At 44.1% G+C, this 22,284-nt stretch overlaps 1 protein-coding gene across 1 annotated transcript in view; it reads right to left on the bottom strand.

Moving 5' to 3' along the window:
- LOC125429865 (zinc finger protein 160-like) overlaps window positions 1–22,284 on the bottom strand; it is a 44,314-nt gene that overhangs the window by 7,835 nt on the left and 14,195 nt on the right. The window contains exons 8-11 of the mRNA XM_048491400.1: window positions 7,865–8,255; window positions 4,450–4,576; window positions 2,030–2,125; window positions 482–649 (exon numbers count right to left, since the gene is read on the bottom strand). Coding sequence (XP_048347357.1) covers window positions 482–649; window positions 2,030–2,125; window positions 4,450–4,576; window positions 7,865–8,255 — 782 coding nt within the window. The remainder of the gene's footprint in view (window positions 1–481; window positions 650–2,029; window positions 2,126–4,449; window positions 4,577–7,864; window positions 8,256–22,284) is intronic.

Here is a 22,284-nt window from a genome sequence, read left to right as displayed (position 1 = left end):
GAGTGTGTGTGTGTGTGTTTAAAATCTGTGGTACAGAACTCTACCACATTTAAACACAAAAATACTTGCTAGTTGTTCACTTTCTCAAAACCCCTAAGACAGGTTATTGGTCCATCAGGGAAAAAGCCCAGAAGAATTTCCCTCAATTCTACAATCTAGGTGCTACTGCTGAGCAGGCCGCATCTAAGACTGGAAATCTCAGAAGAGAGGGTGGAAAGGCGGGAAATGTACTCCTTGGTGGACCAATACGATTACAACAGGTCTCCATGCTATAGAGATCAGTTCTCCTTGAGAAAACGGCTACTTTGAAGGGTGGACTTGATGGAATCAGATCCCTCCTGATCTTTCTCCCTTTCCCGAATCTCCAGGAATTTCCCAACCCAGAGTTCTAGGTAAGATATGTGAACTGCTCCACTGACATGCAGTGGGCCCACCCCAAAAACCGCACAATGCTCAGGGCCAAATGGATCAAAGGAAGTACCGTTTGATTTCTTCTTCCACATCTCTGTAAATTCGTTTTCCTCCTGCTCTGTTGCCTTGCTTTGATCCCCCAAGGTCTCCACCTCTTCACTTCCACTTCTGTTGGAGAGCAGCTCAAGGGGTCCTGTGTTACCTTTACCGCCCCACACACCACTGGCTGGAACACAGCCTGGTAAGAATGCCAGGGGGAAAACAGAGTTTCAGAACAAATCCAGTTCCAGAGACTGTGTGATGTTACTGATGAATACTGGTTTACTTTAAATATTAATTTCTTCATTCTATACTACATCTACAAGGGTAGCAAATCAATATTAAAATATAAGTCAAGTGACAGTTAATTTAAAATGATGTGAGGCAGGAAATAAAATGTTTCCTCCATAGAGTTCCACATTGCTTTTACTCCCTCAAATTTTATTTCCAGCCTCAAAATGTTTTAAATGAATCCCCTTTTAAAGCGATTCTCTGGCTGAATCGTTTTGAAAACATCTTCAGTTGCTGTGTGATCTATTGACTACATTTCTCATGCTTCTCTGCTTCCCTGAATTTCCTCTCCGCACCATATTCTGAGCTCACTCAGTTCCCCCTCGCCTGTTTATCTGCAGCATTTAGCTGTTTGTTCTTTTGTTTTTTTGTGGGGCCAAACTTCAAAGCATCCGGTGTACAAGGAGCAGAGAATGCAGCGCGAGGCTGTGAAGCATTGAAGCATCAATTCAACACAGAACTAAAAAAAAAGCGGGGGGTGGTGGGTGGTGGTAGAATCACAAAATGGCGGCCAGGAATCGTTTCAAGGGGATGAGTGCGAACAAAAGGGTGGGGGGGGGGTACTGAAAATGTTTTTAAAATGTTTTTAGAGATTTGTGTAGAAAGGGCCACAGTCTAGTGTTGCCAGTTTCCCAGAATCACAACTGATTTCCACACTATCGAGATCAGTTACCTTAGAGAAAGTGGCTGTTTGATGGATAAACTCTATGGCATTATACCTTGCTGAGGTCCCCTTCCCCTCCTCAAATCCTGCCTGCCCCAAGCTCTATTTCTAAATCTCTAGGAATTTCCCCCAAGTCAGAGTTGGCAACCCTAGAGCACACGTTAAAGCAGTGACACATAATCTTGTTCAGGCTGTGAGCACCATGGGGGCTTTAAAGCAGTGGATGCAACTGCAAAATGGCTGCCATGGAGGGATGCTGCCAACCAACCTGTTAAAAAAAAGAAAACCCTTGAGGGTGCTACAGCCCCAGCCTCCATCCCAGATAGGGTTGCCAACTCTGGTTTGGAGATATGAGGGGTGGAGCTTGTGGAGGGTGGGTTTTGGAGAAGGGATGGATCTCCACAGGGCACAATGCCACGGAGTCCACTCTTCAAAGCAGCCATTTGCTCTGGGGAAATTGATCTCTGTCATCTGGAGAGCAGGTGTAATTCTAGGCCTTTCCTGGAGGTTGGCAACCCCAGCACAGGTGACCTATGACTTTAAGCCATGCATCCTCTGTGAGCCTAATATAACTCACAGGGTTGCTCTTGAGAGGATAAAATGGAGGAGTGGATAAAAGCATACCTGTTGGCCTCTCCCCTTCTTCAGAGTTTTGGTCAAACGCCTCTTCTTTTTCTTCCAGCCAAGAAATGAGTTCGGGTTTGGCCACTGGGGGTCCTTCTAAGGAAGGAGACAAGACCAAATTATTCTCAGCTCTTTTCAGTGCCAGAAACATTCAGGGAGAGAAAGGCAGTTTGTTTCTGACCTCAGTTACCAACGCTCAGAAGGAAAAATCCTGAAAGGGGGCAGGGACTCGTACCCAAGGGATAAAATACAAATTGGTTTGCATGCAAGGTATTAGATGGAGGAAAGGTTTTCCTGTCTTTGAGTAGCCTGCCCTTAGGCTAGGGGTTGCCAACTATGGCTTAGGAAGTTCCTGGAGATGTCTGAGCCAAGAAGTTCCTGGAGATGTCTGAGCCAAGAAGGACAGGGTCTCGGAAGAGAGCTCAGTGGGGTTTATGCCATGAAGGAAAAAGACAATAGGGCTGACAGCTCTGGTTTGGGAAATATGTGGATGTTTACGGGTGGAGGCTGGGGAAGGCAGAGTTTAGGGAGGGTGGGACCTCAGCAGCTCGCAATGTCAAGGAATCCCACCTACAAAGCATCCATTTTCTCCAGGGGACCAGATCTCTATTGTCTGAAGATTAGCTGTTTAGCAGAAGAACTTCAGGCCTCACCTGGAGATTGGCAGCCCTAAGAGGAAGACAATGGCAATCCACCTCTGATCATCTCTTGACTTGAAAACCCCTGGAAATTTCATGGCGTGGCACTGAGTTGGCTGCCACTGAACGGCCTGCTTTACCTTCAAGCGGTAATGATTGCATTTAATGGCTGGTTTAGATTTTCTAATTTAATGCTCGATGCCCCTTTGAGTGCCTTTGATGAAAAAGGCACCCTAGACATCCTCTTTAAAAAGCCAACAGAGCGCAGCTAGGGTTACCAGCAGGCCAGGAGAAAGACTGTCCTTTGAACAGAGTCTTAATGTAAAGCAGCTGAAATTTTTCATAGCAAAGAGATAAATAAAAACATATTCACACCCAAATAGCCTGGACTAACTCAATTTAATCAGGGTTGACCCTAGTTACTGCTTGGATGGGACAGTGGGCCTTTCCCCACTTATGATTTCCTGCGCGCCACTCCCAGCGCGAGCGAGTTCCGGCACGGGGTCGTGTTCCCCACTGCCCCGGCGCTCTGTGCGGGGCAGTCAGAAGGTGCCGTTTCTTCCAGCATCAGAAATGACGAGCGCTGAAGGGACGTTAAAGCGCAGAGTCGGGGTGGCTGCGTTGTCGCCGCCCGGACTCGTGGGGAGCACTGCTGGACCACGCGCTATTTGGGGGCAGTAACACGCAGCAAACGGTAAGTGGGGAAAGGGCCACTGTCAAGGAAGTTCAGAGCTGCTACCCAGAGGCAGGTAATGACAAATCAGTTCTTCTTTGTCTCTTGCCTTGAAAACCCTATTGTGGTTAGTGCATGGGCGTAGCTCCGTGGTGATGGTGGTGCATGATGCACCAGGTGCATGCCCCTGGTGGGGACGTGGCGGGGGTGTTCTGGGGCATGGTGGGGGCATTCCGGGGTGGGACGTGGCAGAGGATCCACGAGTGCACCGGGCGCTTTTCCCCCTTGCTACGCCTCTGGGTTACTGTATGTTAGCTGTGCCTTGACAGCACGTTACACACATAACAACACCTTAATTCTTCAGTAAAGGACCAGAACATTGGGTTGCTGTGTGGTTTCCGGGCTGTATGGCCGTGTTCCAGCAGCATTCTCTCCTGACGTTTCGCCTGCATCTGTGGCTGGCATCTTCAAAGATCTGAATGCCACAGATGCAGGCGAATCGTCAGGAGAGAATGCTGCTAGAACACGGCCATACAGCCCGGAAACCACACAGCACCCCAGTGATTCTGGCCGTGAAAGCCTTCGACCAGAACATTTTTTTAAATCCAAGCAGTCGTGAGGGAGGAAAGTGTGACACCAAAAAAGTGGGTTCTAGATCAAATCAAGCCTGGATTGTACCTAGAAGCTAAAATGACTAAACTGTGGCTGTTGTAATTTGGTCACATTATGAGAAGACAGCACTCACTGGAAAGGACAATCATGCTAGGAAAGGCTGAAGGCCGCAGGAAAACAGGAAAACCCAACATGAGATGGATTGACTCTGTAAAGGAAGCCACAGGCCAATGTTTGCAAGACTAAAGCAAGGACATTAGCGATAGGATGTTTTAGAGGACATTGATTCATAGGGTTGTCATGAGTCGGAAGCAACATGACAGCACTTAACACACAGTTTGCAACTCCAATGGTAATAACAAGAAAATAAAATCAACGCAATGCAACTGGGAAAAAATTGATATGCTATAAATTCAGTATGTTGGAGCGATGATTCTAAATTCAAGCCAGCACTGGATTTTATAAGTTCTGTCAAGGAAGATCTAAGAGGTTCTTACCCAGAGAAGCCACGTTCCCATAGTTCTCCACCATGACTTCTTTGTACAGCGCCCTTTGTCCCGGATCTAGCAGGCCCCACTCTCCCTCTGTGAAACGCACTGCCACTTCCTCAAAGGTTACTGGCCCCTGAAAGGAGGAAAAGGTCAGTAGCTGCACAAGGCCAGAGGAGACCCTACAATTTCCTTGCCTCACCTGATCCCAATTTGGGCAGGAGCAGCAGTGACTGGGGTATAATTCAGAGAGAGTCTGACCAACCTAATTGTTTTGAAGTGTGAGCCAGGCCATTCTAGTGGCTATTATCACGGGCAGGGGGGGAGGGGTAGAGTTAGCCTGTTGGTGTTTGATGAAGAAGTAGTAGAAATATTCACAAAATTAACACTTTGTTTTTATTCTAATTCATCGATACCCTGCCTTTCTTCCCAGTGGGGGCCAAAGTGGCTTACATTATTCTCTTCTCCATTTTTAACTCACAACAACATAGTGAGGTAGGTTGGGCTGAGAAAAAGTCCTTGGTCCAAGTGAACTTCCATCGAACTGTGAGGAATTGAAACCAGGTCTCCTAAATCCTAATCTGACACTTAACCACTACACTGTACTGGCTCAATTACATCCAGTTTATTTGATTTTCCCCCATTTATTCCAATCAAAAGGGTTTTTTTAGAAAGGCTTGTGATAATTCCCCGGTGCCACACAGCTATTGGTTCTTTAAATCAATGTGATTTACTGAGATAATTGTTTTCTTTTTAATATCAAAATTATTCTGAATAGCCTGATAGTTCCAATCTCAGAGTTTGGAAGCAAAACAGGTTTGGCCATGATTAGTACTTGGATGGAAGACTACCAAGGACAGCTGGGGATGATATGAAGAAAGTGGCAGTGGCAAACCACCTCTGAGCATCTCTTGCCTTGAAAACCCCATGAGGTAGAACTTCATGAGATCATTGTGAGACACTTGCAGCTTATGGTACCTGGTTATTATGAGCCTCTTGGGCTACAATGTTCTCCCAACCAGGTTATGACTGGCCTTCAACAACCTTCACCCTGCCAATGATCCCTGCTGAGCTGGCTCCAGACTGCAACAGAGAAATCTCACAGAAGCAAAAAAACATGGCCTGGAGGAGAGCAGAGAACTCTGGGAGATCATTGCATGGTAGATGACTCCACGCTCCAGAGGCCACCACTGAGGACCCTTGGAGATCCCCCATCAGAATTTCCCTTTGTTGCCCCATTGGAGACTCAGTGCCAGTCTGGCAGCCCACCTCTTGTGCCAGACTGTGGTTCCGGTGGATGGAATTCCTTTGCAGGATTTTGGCCTCAGTTAAGGTTGGTCAAGATAAGTCTAGATGCTGCTTCCAGAACACATGGAGCTGCTTTCCTCTCATCCTATTTAAGCCTTGGGCTAAGAGGGGATCAACCCGTCCATCAGGTGTAAGCTTATTATTTCCAAAGTCTAGCCAGCACAAGGGTCTAATGCCACTCAAAGAGTCTTGACTGATCTTGCCTGCAGAGTATGGGACACACCCCACTATCAACCTGAGTCTGGATCTGTCCATGTAACGTTACCATCTTCTGGGCATCAGGATATGAGTGGCTACACACAGGCACCATTTTTGATCAAAAACCTATCTGCATGGTTCCAACTACCACCCTGAGCATCTTACCCAGTCCACTGTCTACAGTTGAGCACTGTGCTTCAATCACATCTGCACCAGTTCACCAGACAGGGTACATCACTTAAAAGATTACCAGCATCCATTATTGGGATTATAAAAGATTGAGCCAAATATATATATATGAAGAAACAAGACTGACAAAGCCAGACTGGTACCCAGAAAAACCCTCAGACAAGACAGGCCCAAGAAAGAATTGCAGAACTCCACCAGTTATCACTTATGGCTCCTTGTACAAACAGTATCAGTGTTCTACAGCTCTTCTTGGTTAGGGAGATTTCTCTCACACAGGCCTTGAGTTGAGTAGCAGCCTGTCCTTGCATTATAAACAACCCCCTAACTAAGGTTCCTGTGTACAAATGTGCCTCCTAACAAATTCAGCAATCAGATCCTGCAATGAACTCTTAAGCCAGACACGTCCAGGCAACACTATCACAGGACCTCATAACATTAGTTACACCATCTCTAGCTCATTGTCCAATAGAATATCTGCAATCCTATGCCAACAATGCCCTCTCTGCATTGGATGAACATGCAAAAGACAATTCATGGTGGGCCCACATTCAACCAGTCCTCCGTCAGCTGCAGTGGCTCCAGGTGGAGTACCAGATCAAGTTCAAGGTTTCAGTGCTGATGCGTGGACAGGAACTAACTCTCCTGGTATGTCCCATGGAGCTCACTACGTTTGGCGAATGAAAATCTGCTGGAGGTTCCTGGCACTTGAAAGATCTGGCAGGCCCCAATTTTATGGAACACTTTGTCCAGTGAGACCTGGACCCGGCGGGATCTGTTACAGTTCCATAGGGCCTGCCGGACAGCTATTCCACCAGGAATATGGTTGAGGGAGCTATGGTTGTTCCATCTGGCCTCCCTTGTTGTATTAAGTTAATCTCAGAAAGGCATTTTGTCACCTTCTAGGTTTGTTTTTAAGTTGTTATGTTTTGATTAAATCTATTTATGTCTTTTATTGTTGGAAGCTGCTCCAAGCCCATGAGGGGAGGAACAGCGTATAAATTCAATAAAAGAAAAATAAACAAACAAATAAAAGTGGTCTCTGGATTTTCTTGGCGATATTAGAATTTACATCATGACATTTCATCCTGCATTTTGTGGCTCTTTGTCCCTGCTGACAGGGGGTTGTTTTCTGTTCTGACCTCTTACATAAAATTCCTTAGTAAAAGGATTCACCCACTAACCCTCTGGAAGATGTGGAGGCGAACAGCTTTTTACCATTGTAGATTGTACCATTTACCATTATCTAAGAGGGGTTCAGGTATACTTCCTCTCAACAAAAAGGTTCCACTGATTCTAGCAGAGCTAACAGACCTTCATGAGTTTGTCTAATTCCCCCTTTAAGGGGAATTCCCCCTTTAAGAAAATTCAGAGTCCAAAAGTACAAAGCGTCCTACTATTGTCCTACCCTGCAACTGTTATGCAGAGGAATAGTATTTCTGGACACGGAGGATCCATTTAGACATTGTCACCGTAGCAGTTCATATTTTCTCTCCTCTACCCACCCACCCTTGATATGGATTCTCCTCTCCCCAAATAATGTGGCAGTGCTAAGGGTCAAGTGTTTACCTAGAGCAGGTAACAGACCCAGTAAGTATCTTTCATCCCTTCACTCTCCTGAAAAGGGGCACCCCCCCCCCCGGGGACAATTTATGGAATGCACTGAGCAGGCACCTGGCACTACTTCTTTTTAAAGAACATGATTTTCTCTTGAGAAACACCAGCCTCTCACCAGCTCGTCTGACTCTTCTTCTTCCTGGTACCCCTGCCAGAAACCTTCTGCCACACTGCAGATCTTGGAGCTGCTCTCCCTCTCCGAGCTCTCCGGGACATTCTCCTTTGCGGGACACTCCGGAGTTAGCATCTGATGCTCTTGTGCGTGTAAGCCGTCAAGATCCTTTTCTGAGAAAGCTTTCTCAGTCTTTTCCCAGCGTCCCTGGCTACCCTCCAACTGGGCGGCAGGTAAGCCTTTCCCCACCACAATGTTTTGCTCTTCCGTCTGCACTTCTTGTTCTAGGGCGGCCTCCAGCTGCAGACCCGTGGCCAAAGAGTTCCCTTGTTCAGCCCTCATTCTCAAGGCAGAGACCACCTGCAGGGGAGGCAGCTTCTTAGCCCTGCACAATCAATGAGGCCACACAGCTGGCTGCTATGGCTTGAGGCAGACAATTGGATCGGAAAGATCATGTAGCAAAAGGAGTTTCTCCCTGTAGGGAGCAGAGACAAACAGCATGGATCAGAGACAGCATCCAGGCATCCTACACACATACAAACATGGCTCAGTGGTAGAGATTTAATTCCCAGCATCTCCAATTAAAGGACCAGGCAATGGGTGAGGAAAAAGACCTTTGCCTGAGATATGGGAGAGCCACTGCCATTATGAGCCGACATTACAGACCTCGACAGACCAATTGTCTGATTCAGTATAAGGCACCTGCATGTGTTCAACCCAAAAGTTAATTTATGCATGGCTTTGACTGCTTCCCCCTCCCTTCTTGCATACTGGACCACAATCAAATGGTTAATGTTTTAGGAAATCTTTGATTGACACTGTCGTTGTGAAGTTTGAGGAGGGGCCTATGGCACCGTGCTAGACCATCTGTTTGGAATACAGAAGATCCTAGATAGAACCTCCACTTAAGGATCAGGTGGTAGGTAGTGTGACAGACCCTGGAGACCTACTGCCAGTCTGAGTAGACAACAATGACCTTGCTGGGCCAATAAAAGGCAGATCGATAGGGATGCCAACCTCCAGGTATTGATACCAATTTGGGGTGAGTTAAGCAACGTTACATTAAGCAACAAACCACTCTGCAGCCTAGGCTAACTCTCTTGCAATAACACAAGATGGTTTCTTAAATAATATATATTAACAGCAATTTCAGAAACACATACATGGTACACAATCATTCAGATTCTCTGACCACAAATAATAATAATAATGACGACGACAATGATGATAATAATAATAATAAGGAGGAGGAGAATAAGAATAATTTATATCCCCCCTTTCTCTCCTGTGAGGAGACTCAAAGGGACTTACAATCTTCATTCCCTCCTCCCACCCCCCACAACAAACACCCTGTGAGGTTGGTGAGGCTGAGAGAACTCTGAAGAACTGTGACTAGCCCAAGGTCACCCAGCTGGCATGTGCTGGAGCACACAAGCTAATCTGGTTTACCAGATAAGCTTCCATAGTTCAAGTGGCAGAGCAGGGAATCAAACCCAGTATTATAACTGTATTAGCTCTACAGCTTTGAAGCTCAAAGATAGCCAAACAACTTGTAAGTCACAAAATGCAATACTGTCTTTTATAATTCCTAGGGAAGCAGCACACTTGCTCGCTCCTTCTCAGATTATTCTGTTTGGGCTAACCAAATCCCAGGACATTTGGCCTCAGAAGTCCTTCAATTTGGCCTAAATAGCTAGATGCCAGAGAATCACATAGTAGGAATAAAGAATCTAAAACAAATTCATAATAGTTGTTTCTTCACATTACTAATTTGCTACACAGTCTCTACTATATGTGTGTGTGTGTGTATGTATGTATATATGTATATATATATGTATAAATGTGTATATGTATATATGTGTGTGTGTATATATATGTATGTATGTGTGTGTGTATGTGTATACACACACACACATATATATGCCCATTATATTTAAGAGTCATTTGCTTCTGCTCTCCTGCAAGTAATATGCAGAACGTTAATACAGTAATTGAAACAAAAGTAACCAACAAACATTAATCCATGTAAAAGTCTTGCATTGTTTTAAGCTTCATAACTGGGACTGTGAAAGACTGCATCTTCCCCTGTTTGTGTTCGTCCTCAAGGGCAAGCAATTCTGCAACACCTTCCTTCCTTAAATACAGGTGTAATTAATCAATCCCAGGCACCTGTCACTGGCTTTACAGAAACACTGAATAGTCTATACTTTGATTGAGTCCAGATGGTCCAATTGAGTTTAATTTAAAAATATACTGTCCTTCCAATTGCAAAAGTCTATGTTTGATATTTTGACAGGTTGCACTTCTCTCGACTGTCACAAGGACTGTCACTTTAAAGGCATCTGAAGCATGCTTCTCTGTGAAGTGTTGTACTAGTGGAGGGTTGTAGGCTTCATATTGTAGGAGGGTTGACTTTATTAGACAAACTGTCTCCTGCAATCTTGCTCTTTGCCTAATCACATCTGAAAATGGTTATCACAGGCTTCAGTGATGAAAAGGGGCGCCAGTCCTTGAGGAGGGTAATTAACTTTTTAAGTCAGCTGGGAAGTAAGGGAGGAACTCTGTGTTTTAACCGAGAGCTGGGTTTTTGTTTTTCCGTTTTTGTTCCTCCCTAAATCTTTGTGGCTGGGAGTGTTATTTTTGTATTAGTTACATCTTTTAAGATTTGATATGTTACATGGTGAGGTGAAGATTTAACCTTGGGAATTTTGCTAATAAATCTGTGAACTTCGTTGGGACAACAGTGTAAGGAGCTGTGATTGCAAAAGTTCCTGTTTACAAACCCCTTTGATGAAGAGGACTAGAGGAGAAGAGACCTATAGCTTTTCCTCAGCAATTGAACTGCTGTGCCACCTGGCTGAGTTTCTTGGAGTGTTGGGAATGCACGAGAAGAGGGTGAGCAAGTGAGCACAATTGCAGATTCTGGAGATATGTTCCAAAAATTCTTATGCATAATTTCACTGTTGTTTGTCCAACATAGATCAAATCACATTCGCAGTGTAACAAATGAATTATATTGCAAGTGTAACAGTTCAAGAATCTCTCCAATCTCTTTCTGAAACCTTGTTCTTCCATCACAACTTCTTTACATTCTGTTGTCAACTTGATAATTGAGCACCCACTGCACTTACAGTGTCCTACAATATTTGAAATGTTATTTGTCACCTTTCTAACATCAGCCCTTGTTAACGTATTAACGTGGGATCCTTGATAACAGGTAAATCCTTGATAACTGGCCAATATTTAAGTATAATCCGTCAAATTTTTCACTGTGTATGGAATACTGAAAATAATCTACTATTCTATTGAGGGTTTTTTGTAGTTTTTGGTATAAACAGATGCTGTCTTTCAACCTGGTCCACTTTGCCTCTAGTTCTTTTAATAATTTCCCAGGGATAACCCCAATTGAGTAGTTTGATTTCTACACTCCTAGTGGCTTTTTTGTAATTCTTATGAGAGGTGGAGTTCCACTTGGCTCTTAAAAATATGCCATAAGGCAATTTTTTAAATAATATGGGTGAAAAAAAGATATCTATTTCTATCTGTTGGCTTCTGGTAAAGAACCACAGTCATTTGTCTATCTTTAGTAGTTCTGATCAAGTCCAAGACAGGTAATTGATGCAGACTTTTATTGGAAGTAAACATAATATTATCCTGCAGGGTGTTAAGCCAGTTAGTACATAAATTAACTTTGTTAAAATCCCCAAAAAAGAAAAACAAGTCATCAGTGAATGAGCCCTTCGGGGGAGGGCGGGGTACAATATTAATAAATGAATGAATGAATCTCTTATAAATTATATCTCATCAAAAAAAAGGATTATTAATAGGATTAGTAATTGCATCTTCCCAAAATTATCCATAAACAAATTAGCTAAATGTGGGGAGACTTCTCCTCCTCCTCCTTCTGGTCCCTGTAAGCTTCTCAGTGATCTATGGTCTGCTTTAAGATCTCCTAGTTAGTATTCTCTGCTCAGACTGGCAGTGGCTCTCAAGGGTACCAAATGGGGACCTTCTGTATGCGAGGCAGATGCTCTGCCACCCTGCCATGTTCACATGAAGCTGCCTTCACTGAATCAGACCACAGGCTCATCAATGTCCGTCATGTCTACTCCGGCAGGCAGCAGCTCTCCTGGGTCTCTTTCCCATCACCTAAGATGTGACCCTTTTAACTGGAGATGCCAGGGCTTGAACCTGAGGACCTTCTGCATGCCAAACAGATGCTCTGCCACTGAGCTGAGGATGCTCCCTAAGCCCCTTTTTGCCTACAGTCCTGCCAAGCCATGTATGCCTGGCATTTGGTCTAAATGCAGAATTTTTCATTGCTCTCTGCTGCATTGCATTTTCTTGGGTTTCCAACCTATCCAGCTAATGTTTAATTTTATTTCTGTCTCCTAAGGTCTTAGCTGTCCCTCCCAGATTTTGTTTCATAATCTCAGTGCAATCCTTACAACAACCCTATAAAGTAGGACAGTAATATCATCCCCATATTGCAGAAGGTTGGTTGAAGAGCCCTCCCTTCCTAAGGCCATCTAGCAAGTGAGTTCACAAAAGGGTAAGATTTGAGTCAGGGGTCACAGCTTCACAGACTTTGCCCTTTCTTTCTCTCACCAGTAGCATAACCTGCACCCATCTCTGAAGGTGTTGAAATTAGCATACTGCCATCATATTTTCCCCCTTAAAGTGAAAACCACATTGAAAAATCTGCTATTACATCCTTGTGTCTCATAGCATCTTTATCAGTGTATTTATTTACTTGGTTTATACCCTGCCTTTTTCCCCAGTGGAGACCCCAAACAGCTGACATCATTTTCCTCTCCTCCATTGTATCCTCACAACAACACTGCAAGGTAGGTTAGACTGAAAGTGTGTGACTGGCCCAAGGTCATCCAGCAAACTTCCATCGTAGACAATGAATTTGAATGCGGGTCTTCCAGATTCCAGTCTGAAACTCTTAACGTTTACCAACACCCCACTAAAAATAATTTCCAGGCAGAATTCTGAATTTGTTTGAACACACAGCATTTAAGCCATAGTCAATGCTCTGTCCAGTATTTCCCTCTTAATTTTAGCTCTATTATTGGGGGGTGGGGGACCCACTGAGATATTTGTACATGTCTAATTAGTGTGACATGCTTTAAATGTATTGCATAATTCCTGTAAGTCTGATAAATAGGGTAAATAGTATCTTAATTGATGCAGGGCATTAGAAGATTAATCTGGACATTTTTCAAATCAAGATTTTCTAGAAAATGTCCTGAAACAATTCCCTATTAAATTTGTTGTTAACTTCCGGCTGTCCTCTTTGGAATACAGCAGTTAGGAATATGAGTCAGAATCCTTTCTTGGACATACTTACCAGGTAGACTCAGGCTGAAATCCTAAGGACACTTTCCTGGGAGTAAGTCCCATTGAATAAAATGGGACTTACTTCTGAGTAGACCAGTTTAGACTTGTTCCAGCAGATTCATCTCTAAGTTGGCTTCCATCTACAAAAGAATAAAGGTAGCAAGCGTGGGATCATTACTGACCCATTACTGACCTCGTATCACAATGCTTACTAGGCAGAAAATGTTCACAGGGTGGTTTGCCATTACCTTCCCAGTTCGCCTACTACTACAAAATAATAATATTATGTCATAAGAATATAAGAAAGAGCCTGCTGGATCAGACCAGAGTCCATCTAGTCCAGCACTCTGCTACTCGCAGTGGCCTACCAGATGCCTTTGGGAGCTCACATGCAGAATGTGAAAGCAAAGGCCTTCTGCTGCTGCTGCTCCTGAGCACCTGGTCTACTAAGGCATTTGTAATCTCAGATCAAGGAGGATCAAGATTGGTAGCCATAGATTGACTTCTCCACAAATCTGTCCAAGCCCCTTTTAAAGCTTTCCAGCTTAGTGGCCATCACCACCTCCTGTGGCAGCATATTCCAAACACCAATCACACATTGCGTGAAGAAATGTTTCCTTTTATTAGTCCTAATTCTTCCCCCCAGCATTTTCAATGTATGCCCCCTGGTTTTAGTATTGTGAGAAAGAGAGAAACATTTCTCTCTGTTAACATTTTCTATCCCATGCATAATTTTATAGACTTCAATCATATCCCCCCTCAGACATCTTCTCTCCAAATTAAAGAGTCCCAAATGTCATTTTAAGGGCTACTGAGCCAAAATAGTTAAAGAACTTTGAACACTTAAAAACATCCTATAGGAACACTCAGATTTATTAAAGAAATTATGCATCCAGATCCCAAACAGCAAAAAAATTCAATAGTACTTATTGCTTAGACCTGCAACCACAAAGCATTAGCCTAGGCATATCTACTCAGGAGTAAGCCCCCACTGTATTCAGTGCAGCTTGCTCCTGGGCATAGTATAACTGAGACTGCAGCCTACATTTCAAACAATTCATTTTTATTACATTTGAACTCATTTGTAGAAGTCTAAAATGTCATAATGTATTTAAAGTGTTCTTTTACAAAAAATCCACCACTCCGTTAATCAGGTGCATCTGTTAGAAAGAATTTCACCTAACTTCTTGTGAATGAGCATTACAGTCTGACTCCTGGATGTTTCAAATCCAGCTTCCTGTTGGATTACACACCTCAGTGCAGAAGAGGAATCTACATTCCAGTTGTGGAGAAGAACATATTGGATCGAAGCACAAATCCATTTACTCCAGCATCCCTGGAATGGCCAGTTTGATGCCAGGAGAAAAACTACAACCAGGTCAGAGAGGACAAAGCTTCTCCCTCCAATTGCTCTTTAGCGACTGGTATTCAGAGATACACTGCCTCCAAGCATGGAGGTTCCACTGAACTCTCACGCCTCATCTTCAAAATCTATTTTACCTGTAGCTTTAAGAACAGAGAACAAAGAGTCCATATAGCCTAGTACCATGTTTCCAACAGACAGTTTTGGAAAACTTTGTTCAGGGTATGGCAATCAATGGCCCTCCCCTTACTCTTTGTACTCAAACCCGTGGTATCCAAAACTGTACTGCCTCTGTATTGCAAAGTTGCACATTGCTCTTGTGGCCACTGATAGACCTATCCCTGTGCATTTGTGGAAGAGATGTGACACAGCCCACCTCACTGCTTTGGGGGGGGGGGGCTTCTCACTCTCTTTCCTGGCTGCCGCCTCCCCACCATTGCACATTCTCACAACGCTTTCTGCTCCCACCCCCTCCTTATGAGCCAGCCAGGCAAAGTGTTGGCTATGTTTACCTGTGGATCAAATCTATAATTAAACAGGTACCCAATTCTCATGGGAGTTTCCCACCAGCCCCCCCTCCCGCCTTTCATTTCCCAAACACACTTTCAGCTCACCTGATTCCCTTCCCAGCCACACTGACCCCCCAACACTGGACTCTTTCCCAGGCGAAAAGGGGGGGGTGCAGTGAAACACAGGAAGTGACTTAACCCAGTTTACAACCCTCCTTCCTTGATGCCACACTAGGCACCCAGACTCGGTCAGCTTAACCCTTTCTGCAGGAAACCAAATTCTAGGAAGGGAAGGTGGAACTAGCCGGCAGACAGCTGATGCAGCAACAAAGAATCCTGCGGCACCTTGGAAACAGGCAGGTCTATTGGACCAGCCTGACCTGGATGGCCCAGGCTAGCCGGATCTCATCAGATCTCAGAAGCTAAGCAGAGTCAGCTCTGGTCAGTGGGGGGCAGGGGGGCTGGGGGAGAGCACTAAGGAAGTGCGGCATTGCTATTCAGAGTTAATCAATGGCAAACCAGCTACGTTTGTTCTCGCCAATACTTTTCACCACCACATCTGCTTCTACAGACTCTTGTGCCACAATAAATCTGTTAGTCTTTTTTTAGTGCAGCTGGAGATGCCAACCTCCAGGTGGAACCTGGAGTTCTCCTGGAATTACAACTGACAGTGTAGATCTGTTTCTCTGCAGGAAAGGCAACTTGGCAGAGTGGGCTGTATGGCATCACAGCCCCGCTGAGCTCCTTCCCCTCCCCAAACTCTAGCCCCAAATCTCCAGGAATATCCCAAACAACCCTACCCCAAAATCTTTGTTCTTTTTAAAAAAACTTAACTTGTTTCCATGTTAAATATGCCAAAATTCAAACTCTGGCCACCTTAAAGGTGGTCTCATTAGAACAATCTGAGAGGAAAATATGACATTCATCAGGTCTTACTTGTTTATTTATATCCCCCCCCCTTTTGTCCCTCAAAGGAGACCTAAAGCGGCTTACTTCGTTTTCCTTTCCTTGTTTTATTCTCAAAACAACCTTGTGAAATAGGTTAGGTTGAGAGTGTGTGATGGGCCCAAGATCACCCAGCAAGCTTCCATAGCAGAGCAGGGATCCAAGCAAATAAATAAGACCTGATTAATTTTATATTTTCAATTTACAGGGCAACCGTCCCAGATCCTAGCCTCATGCTTTAACCACTACACCATGCTGGATCTGCTTGGAAAGTCTGATAAGATTGGAGCTATTTATAAAGACTGAATGTTCCTATACAGAGGACAATATAATAACTCAAGGTTAGCTGTTTCAGCTGTGTCCATGTGCCAGGGCGAATACATTGAGGGTAAGGAATACGTACGTATCATTCTTCCAGAAGAGGTGATAGTAATGCATTGAAGCAGGCTATGAGGAAGGCTCTTCAGTATTTAGGAAATTCAAAAACATATGTTCTGCTTTCTCCTTGAAAACCAAGAGATTCTCATGCCCCCTGCCATTTCCTGGAAAAGAAAAATGCAGTCAGAATGTGTCCAATTGTGAGTTATTTACTGTAAAACAAAGCTATTCCAGCAGGCCTATGGTTGAGGCAGCAACAGTATCCATCTAGTTGGCCTCCCTTCCTCTCTCCCTCTCCCCTCTTTGTTCTGTCTTTCCCTTCCTCAATGTATGCATGAATGTGGATTTTATGGCAGGGAGGGTTTAACTTCATTTGACTGTCCACCTCTCCCAGGAGGTTAGTAGCACTGGGATATAGTTATGTTTTATCTATTTTACTGCTGCAACCAATGCTGTGAGCTGATCTGAGCCCATATAGGAAAGGGTGCCCTATAAATTGAAAATAAATAAATAAGTAAAATTATGCAACACAGGTTTACACCATAAGAAGCCTCCCTTCAGATTCACTTGGACATCAGATCAACTCCTAGCTTTCTGGTCCCAATGCTCCGGATCTATTGCTGGTTTCTACAAAAATGTGGTGAATATCAACAATCCCGGACACAGTTGCAGAATACACTGGTGAAAATGTTTGCTGCATTTCTGTCCTGCCTCATGAAACTCCCCAAGGCAGCTGCCAAAAGTACAACTGGTAATTGACAAAGCACATCATTTGAAGAAGAAGAAGAAGAAGAGGAAGAGTTTGGATTTATATCCCCCCTTTCTCTCCTGCAGGAGACTCAAAGGGGTTTACAAACTCCTTGCCCTTCCCCCCTCACAACAAACACCCTGTGAGGTGGGTGGGGCTGAGAGAGCTCTGAGAAGCTGTGACTAGCCCTAGGTCACCCAGCTGGCATGTGTGGGAGTGCACAGGCTAATCTGAATTCCCCAGATAAGCCTCCACAGCTCAGGTGGCAGAGCTGGGAATCAAACCCGGTTCCTCCAGATTAGATACACGAGCTCTTAACCTCCTACACCACTGCTGCTCCTATCTTTATTTCTGTTTCATCATTATATTTTATTTATATTGATTAGATATCCGTCATATTTGGACTGATGTTTTTTAGGTTCTTCTTTCTTTGGTTAGTCACCAAATGGTGAATAAGAGGATTAGAGCACCAGGAGATATTGTTTGTTGCAATTTTTAATGTATGAATTATTGACAGTTTTAATAATTCTAAGTGAGGGTCACCCTCAGTTGACTCCGGTCAGGAAGGGGCAGGGTAAAAGCCTAATAATAAATAAAATAATTTTTTTAAATAAAAAAAGACTGCCTCAAAATATCTTCATAATCCCAACTCAGCCATCAATACTTCCTCCTCATGTGTTACATGAATAATACCACTTTACATAGCTGGCATCTTTACACAGTTGGCATAAACTTTACAAGATAATACCATAAATCACATTGAGCACTGAAAACACTATATAAATGGCAAGTTTTTTGATTAGTGGAGAAAAATAGACTGCTAGTTTCAGAGATTCACATATTTTCCCAATCTAAAATGCTGATGCTCTTACAATTAACTGTAGCAAATCAGTCTTGTTTGTAACACTTTCTGTAACGAGAAAAGGGGATGTATCGCCTGTCTTACCTCATAACCCTGGGAGACAGGTAAGCCTGAGAGAATCTGGAACTCCACAGTTTAAATGGCAAAGCAGTAACTTGAACTCAAGACTTTCCAATTAAAGTCTGACTCCTTTGTTCACGATACCACCCTGGATCTCAGATCATCAAACTCATGCCTGTCAGGTGCAAAAGCAGCAGTTTTTTTTTTAAATTGTTACATTCGATATCCATATTTATCCCACTGCATATGCAAGCACTCAGTTCTCCACACCTCTATTTTATCCTTACATCACCCCTATGAGGTAGGCTTGGATGAGAGCAGGGGTGTGTGTGGAGAGAGAGAGTGAATGGCCCAAAGTCACTCAGCAAATTTCGTGGCTGAGGGGAGACTTGAACCAGGTTCTAGTCTGACACTCTCACCACTACATCACACTGCCTCTTCTGTATACTTGGGCTTCTGTATACTTCCTTTTCCCTGTGACCGCTTTCCCCTCCCACTTTCCCAACTACTTCCTCTCTCCCAAATGGCAGAACCAAGAAGGACCCAGAAACAGTCTGGTGTGTTCTTTTGTTGTTGTTGTTGAAAAAATAAGAAATCCTGACCCTGCTTTCAACAATTGAGAGACAGACAGCCCTTTCGCCTGACGTTCTAGAGGTTAAAACCACAGAGCTCCTATTCCTAGAGAGGAAAGACATTTTGACTGGGAGGGGTGGATGTCAATAGACAGGGCGCCTTCCTGTCCAGCTTCCTCTGCAAAACTGAGTTTTTGAATTTCCTGCAGGACAAGCTTTTCACATCAGTGGGGACCCAGAGCAGGTTCTACTGTTCTTCTCTCTTCTTTTTAACCTTCTTTTTTTTAGTGTAAAAGGAACTGAAAGAGAGGGTGGAGGGTATGTATGTATTATATGCCGTCAAAGTCACTTCCAAATTATGGCAACTTGTGGCATAGCAACTAGATTGCCAGTTAAGGATCTGGGAGATCCAGGTTGGAATCCTCACTTTGCCTTAATGCTTGTTTGGGTTAGTCCCTCAGTCTTTGCTTAATCTACCTTATAGGGTTGTTGTGAGGAGGACAGGACAACTAGGCATGCCACTCTGAGCTCTTTGAAAGAACGGTAGGGTAAAAACATACAGCATGAACAGGAAATGTAGAGGCTAATTGGAGCACTTTACCACACAGATGCCAGTCAAATGTACACTGCAGAAGAGACGCAAGCCAGTTTTAAAGAACACCAGTGTGGTTGAATGGCAAATCACTAAAGCTGTCTTGTCCATTAAATGTATATATACACTCCAAGAGAATGCAGTTAGTTGTGCATGCAAATGCATACATGTGATTTCCCACAGTTGGGGCTGCATGCTGAACTCTCTCCCAATCTGTTGGTCTAGAAGGGGATGGGGCTGAATTCAGTTCCCTCCCCCGCTTCCTTTTGCCAAATGATTGAGCAGAGACGCTAGTTTCTTTTTGACTCAAACAATCCTGCACACTTACTTTATTGGCCTTGGACGTTGCAGAATCAGAGTCACAGAATTGGAAGGAGTCATAGAGGCCATTCAGTCCAATCCCCAACTCAATGCAGAATCAGACATGCAGCCCCAAGGGTGGATCCAGCCCTTTAAGGGGCTTATCAGGTCTGCTAGCCAGCTGAAGGCACCCCCTCACCCCAGCTCCTGATTTGGCCTGGCAAGCTGATAACTCCTTCAAGGCAGTCACCCCATCCCACCCCAGTGCAGGCTGCCAGTCCAGGCACCCCCAGTGTTGTTCTGGGACCAGGTGAGGCAGCTACCCCCCCCCCATTTATGTCATATCCAACCCTTGTAACAAATGAGTTCGACATCCGAGATGTAAGCAATGAATAAGTGTGGTCATTTCTGTTCCAGAATGTTACAACAAAAATAAATAAAGAGAAGGAACACAATCCATTGTAAAAATATTGCTTTTAATCGTGCAAAACAAAAAATTGGCATGTCTAACCATTAGAACTGCTACAACTGTTGAAAAACCCAGGTGTTCTGATCAGTGGATTTTTTGATTCTCTGCCACCACTTTCCTTATCACCCCTTTATGGGAAATGCCTTTTCAGACCGACACATAGTTCCTCACCCAAGCTAGAAACTGACACACACACACACACAAAAGGATGCTTGGGAGAGGGGGACTGAGTGAGAGAGAGCTACCATCAGATCCTCTGAAGATGCTAGCCACAGATGCAGGCGAAACGTCAGGAGAAAATGCTACTGGAACACAGCCATGCTGCCCAGAAACCCCACAACACTCCTAGCAAAGAACTTATTTCAAGTAATTTAAAAAACAGTTGAATTCAAAGAGTTTAATTCAAGCGATACAGACAAGACTTTCTAACTACCGTACCTAGTTTCTAGCCTTTTCTCATGTTCTGTTGAGATGTTAAAAAATAAAGTCAGAACCAGCATACTCTTCCAATACTACAAGTTCTGTTTGGCCATAACTATTTAGGAAAGGCACAGAGCAGCAATAACTTGTTCAGTGGCTCTTTGCCAAGCCACCTGTAGCTGGGGAGGTCTGTCCCCCCGTGTGGCACCTGCCTTGTGGTTTAGGAAAGTGGGCACAGCCCTTGCCCAATGGGGCTTGTGGTTGGCTGATGGTTTCCACTTTGAAGGAACAGAACACTTTTGAGCGTCCCTGAGATGCTAAGAACTGAAGTAAATGTGGCTCTCTTAAGCTGATTATATACTGTTGCTCTGCCCCACAGTGAGGATACATCTCGTTTGAGGCAAAGTTTTAATCACAGAAGCACTCACACTTACGGCACTGCAGATCCTGGAAGCTCCAAGGTTCCTGACAGTGGGCAAACCCCAATGTTTTCCCTGGCTTTGGGGTTTCTGCTACTTCCAGTCTCCAACCCCCCACCCCTCACAGGCATTTTAGGGGGATCGATGGCTGGCTTTTTGAAAAAATAACAATAACCCATTGCAACAGCTATGTGAAAAATATTGATATAACCCAAAGATTATTGATATAAAATTTAAAGGGTGTTTTTTTAAAAAGCCAGCAGTCTTGTGATTAATGGGGAGTGACTCGTAAGTTAGGGAAGACAAGCTGTGCAGCAGCGGGGCACCTCTTCGCATGTAAACTATGAAACACGAGGAGACCCCACTGCAACCCCACTGTGGAGCGAACAGCGTTGTGGAAAGCGCTCCATGCATAATGAGCCATAATTGACAGTAACTGAATGTGGCTCTCTGCAACCCACAAAATGAGCATCACTGATTTAGACTCTTGAAAAATATATTAAAAACACAGAACCACCATACTTCATATCACAAGTTCTGTCTGACCTTTTCAATTCAGGAAAAGCCTAGAATTTTCCTTTAGAGAAAAAGTCAACCAATGAGTATCTCAGCAGAAGTCAGCTCAAACTCACATGAGCTTGCAGTTACCATAGGGCAGGGGTAGGGAACCTGCGGCTCTCCAGATGTTCAGGAACTACAATTCCCATCAGCCAATTGGCCATGCTGACAGGGGCTGATGGGAATTGTAGTTCCTGAACATCTGGAGAGCCGCAGGTTCCCTACCCCTGCCATAGGGTAACTGTGGTTGGTCAGCAGCAGAAGAGCTATATCCAAGTCCAGCAGCATTTTAGCGACCAACATTTTGGGGGTGGGGTTGGGTACACACATTCAGAATCTGATGAAGGGAGGCTTTCACAGCTGGAATTAACAAGATGTTGTGGGTTTCCGGGCTGCGTAGTTGGGGTTCTGTAGTTTTTGCTCCTAAGCGCAAATACTACCAGCCCATGGCCACAGCCCAGCAACCCTCAACAGTCAGATGATGAAGGGAGCCTTGATTTTTTTAAAACATACACCTTGAAAATCTTGTTGGACTTAATATACACTATGTACACACCCTTAATGCACACTATGCACACTTAATACACACTATGTGTATTAAGTGCCATCAAGTTGCTTCTGACTTATGGCAACCCCAAGAATCAGTGTCCTTCAAAACATTGTATTGATAATAGTGTTACTCAGGTCTTGCAAACTGAGGGTTGTTGCTTCCTTCGCATAGTCAGTTCATCCCATGTTGGGTCTTCCTCCTTTCCTGCTGCTTTCGACTTTTCCTAACATTATTGTCGTTCCCAGTAACTCTTATCTTCTTACAATGTAACCAACTGTGATAGTCTTAATTTAGTCATTTTAGCTTCTAGGGACAGTTCAGGCTGGATTTGA

This window comes from Sphaerodactylus townsendi, linkage group LG03 (genome assembly GCF_021028975.2).
Source record: "Sphaerodactylus townsendi isolate TG3544 linkage group LG03, MPM_Stown_v2.3, whole genome shotgun sequence".
NCBI classification, from domain to species: Eukaryota; Metazoa; Chordata; class Lepidosauria; order Squamata; family Sphaerodactylidae; genus Sphaerodactylus; species Sphaerodactylus townsendi.
This window is presented reverse-complemented; position numbering and strand designations above follow the sequence as displayed.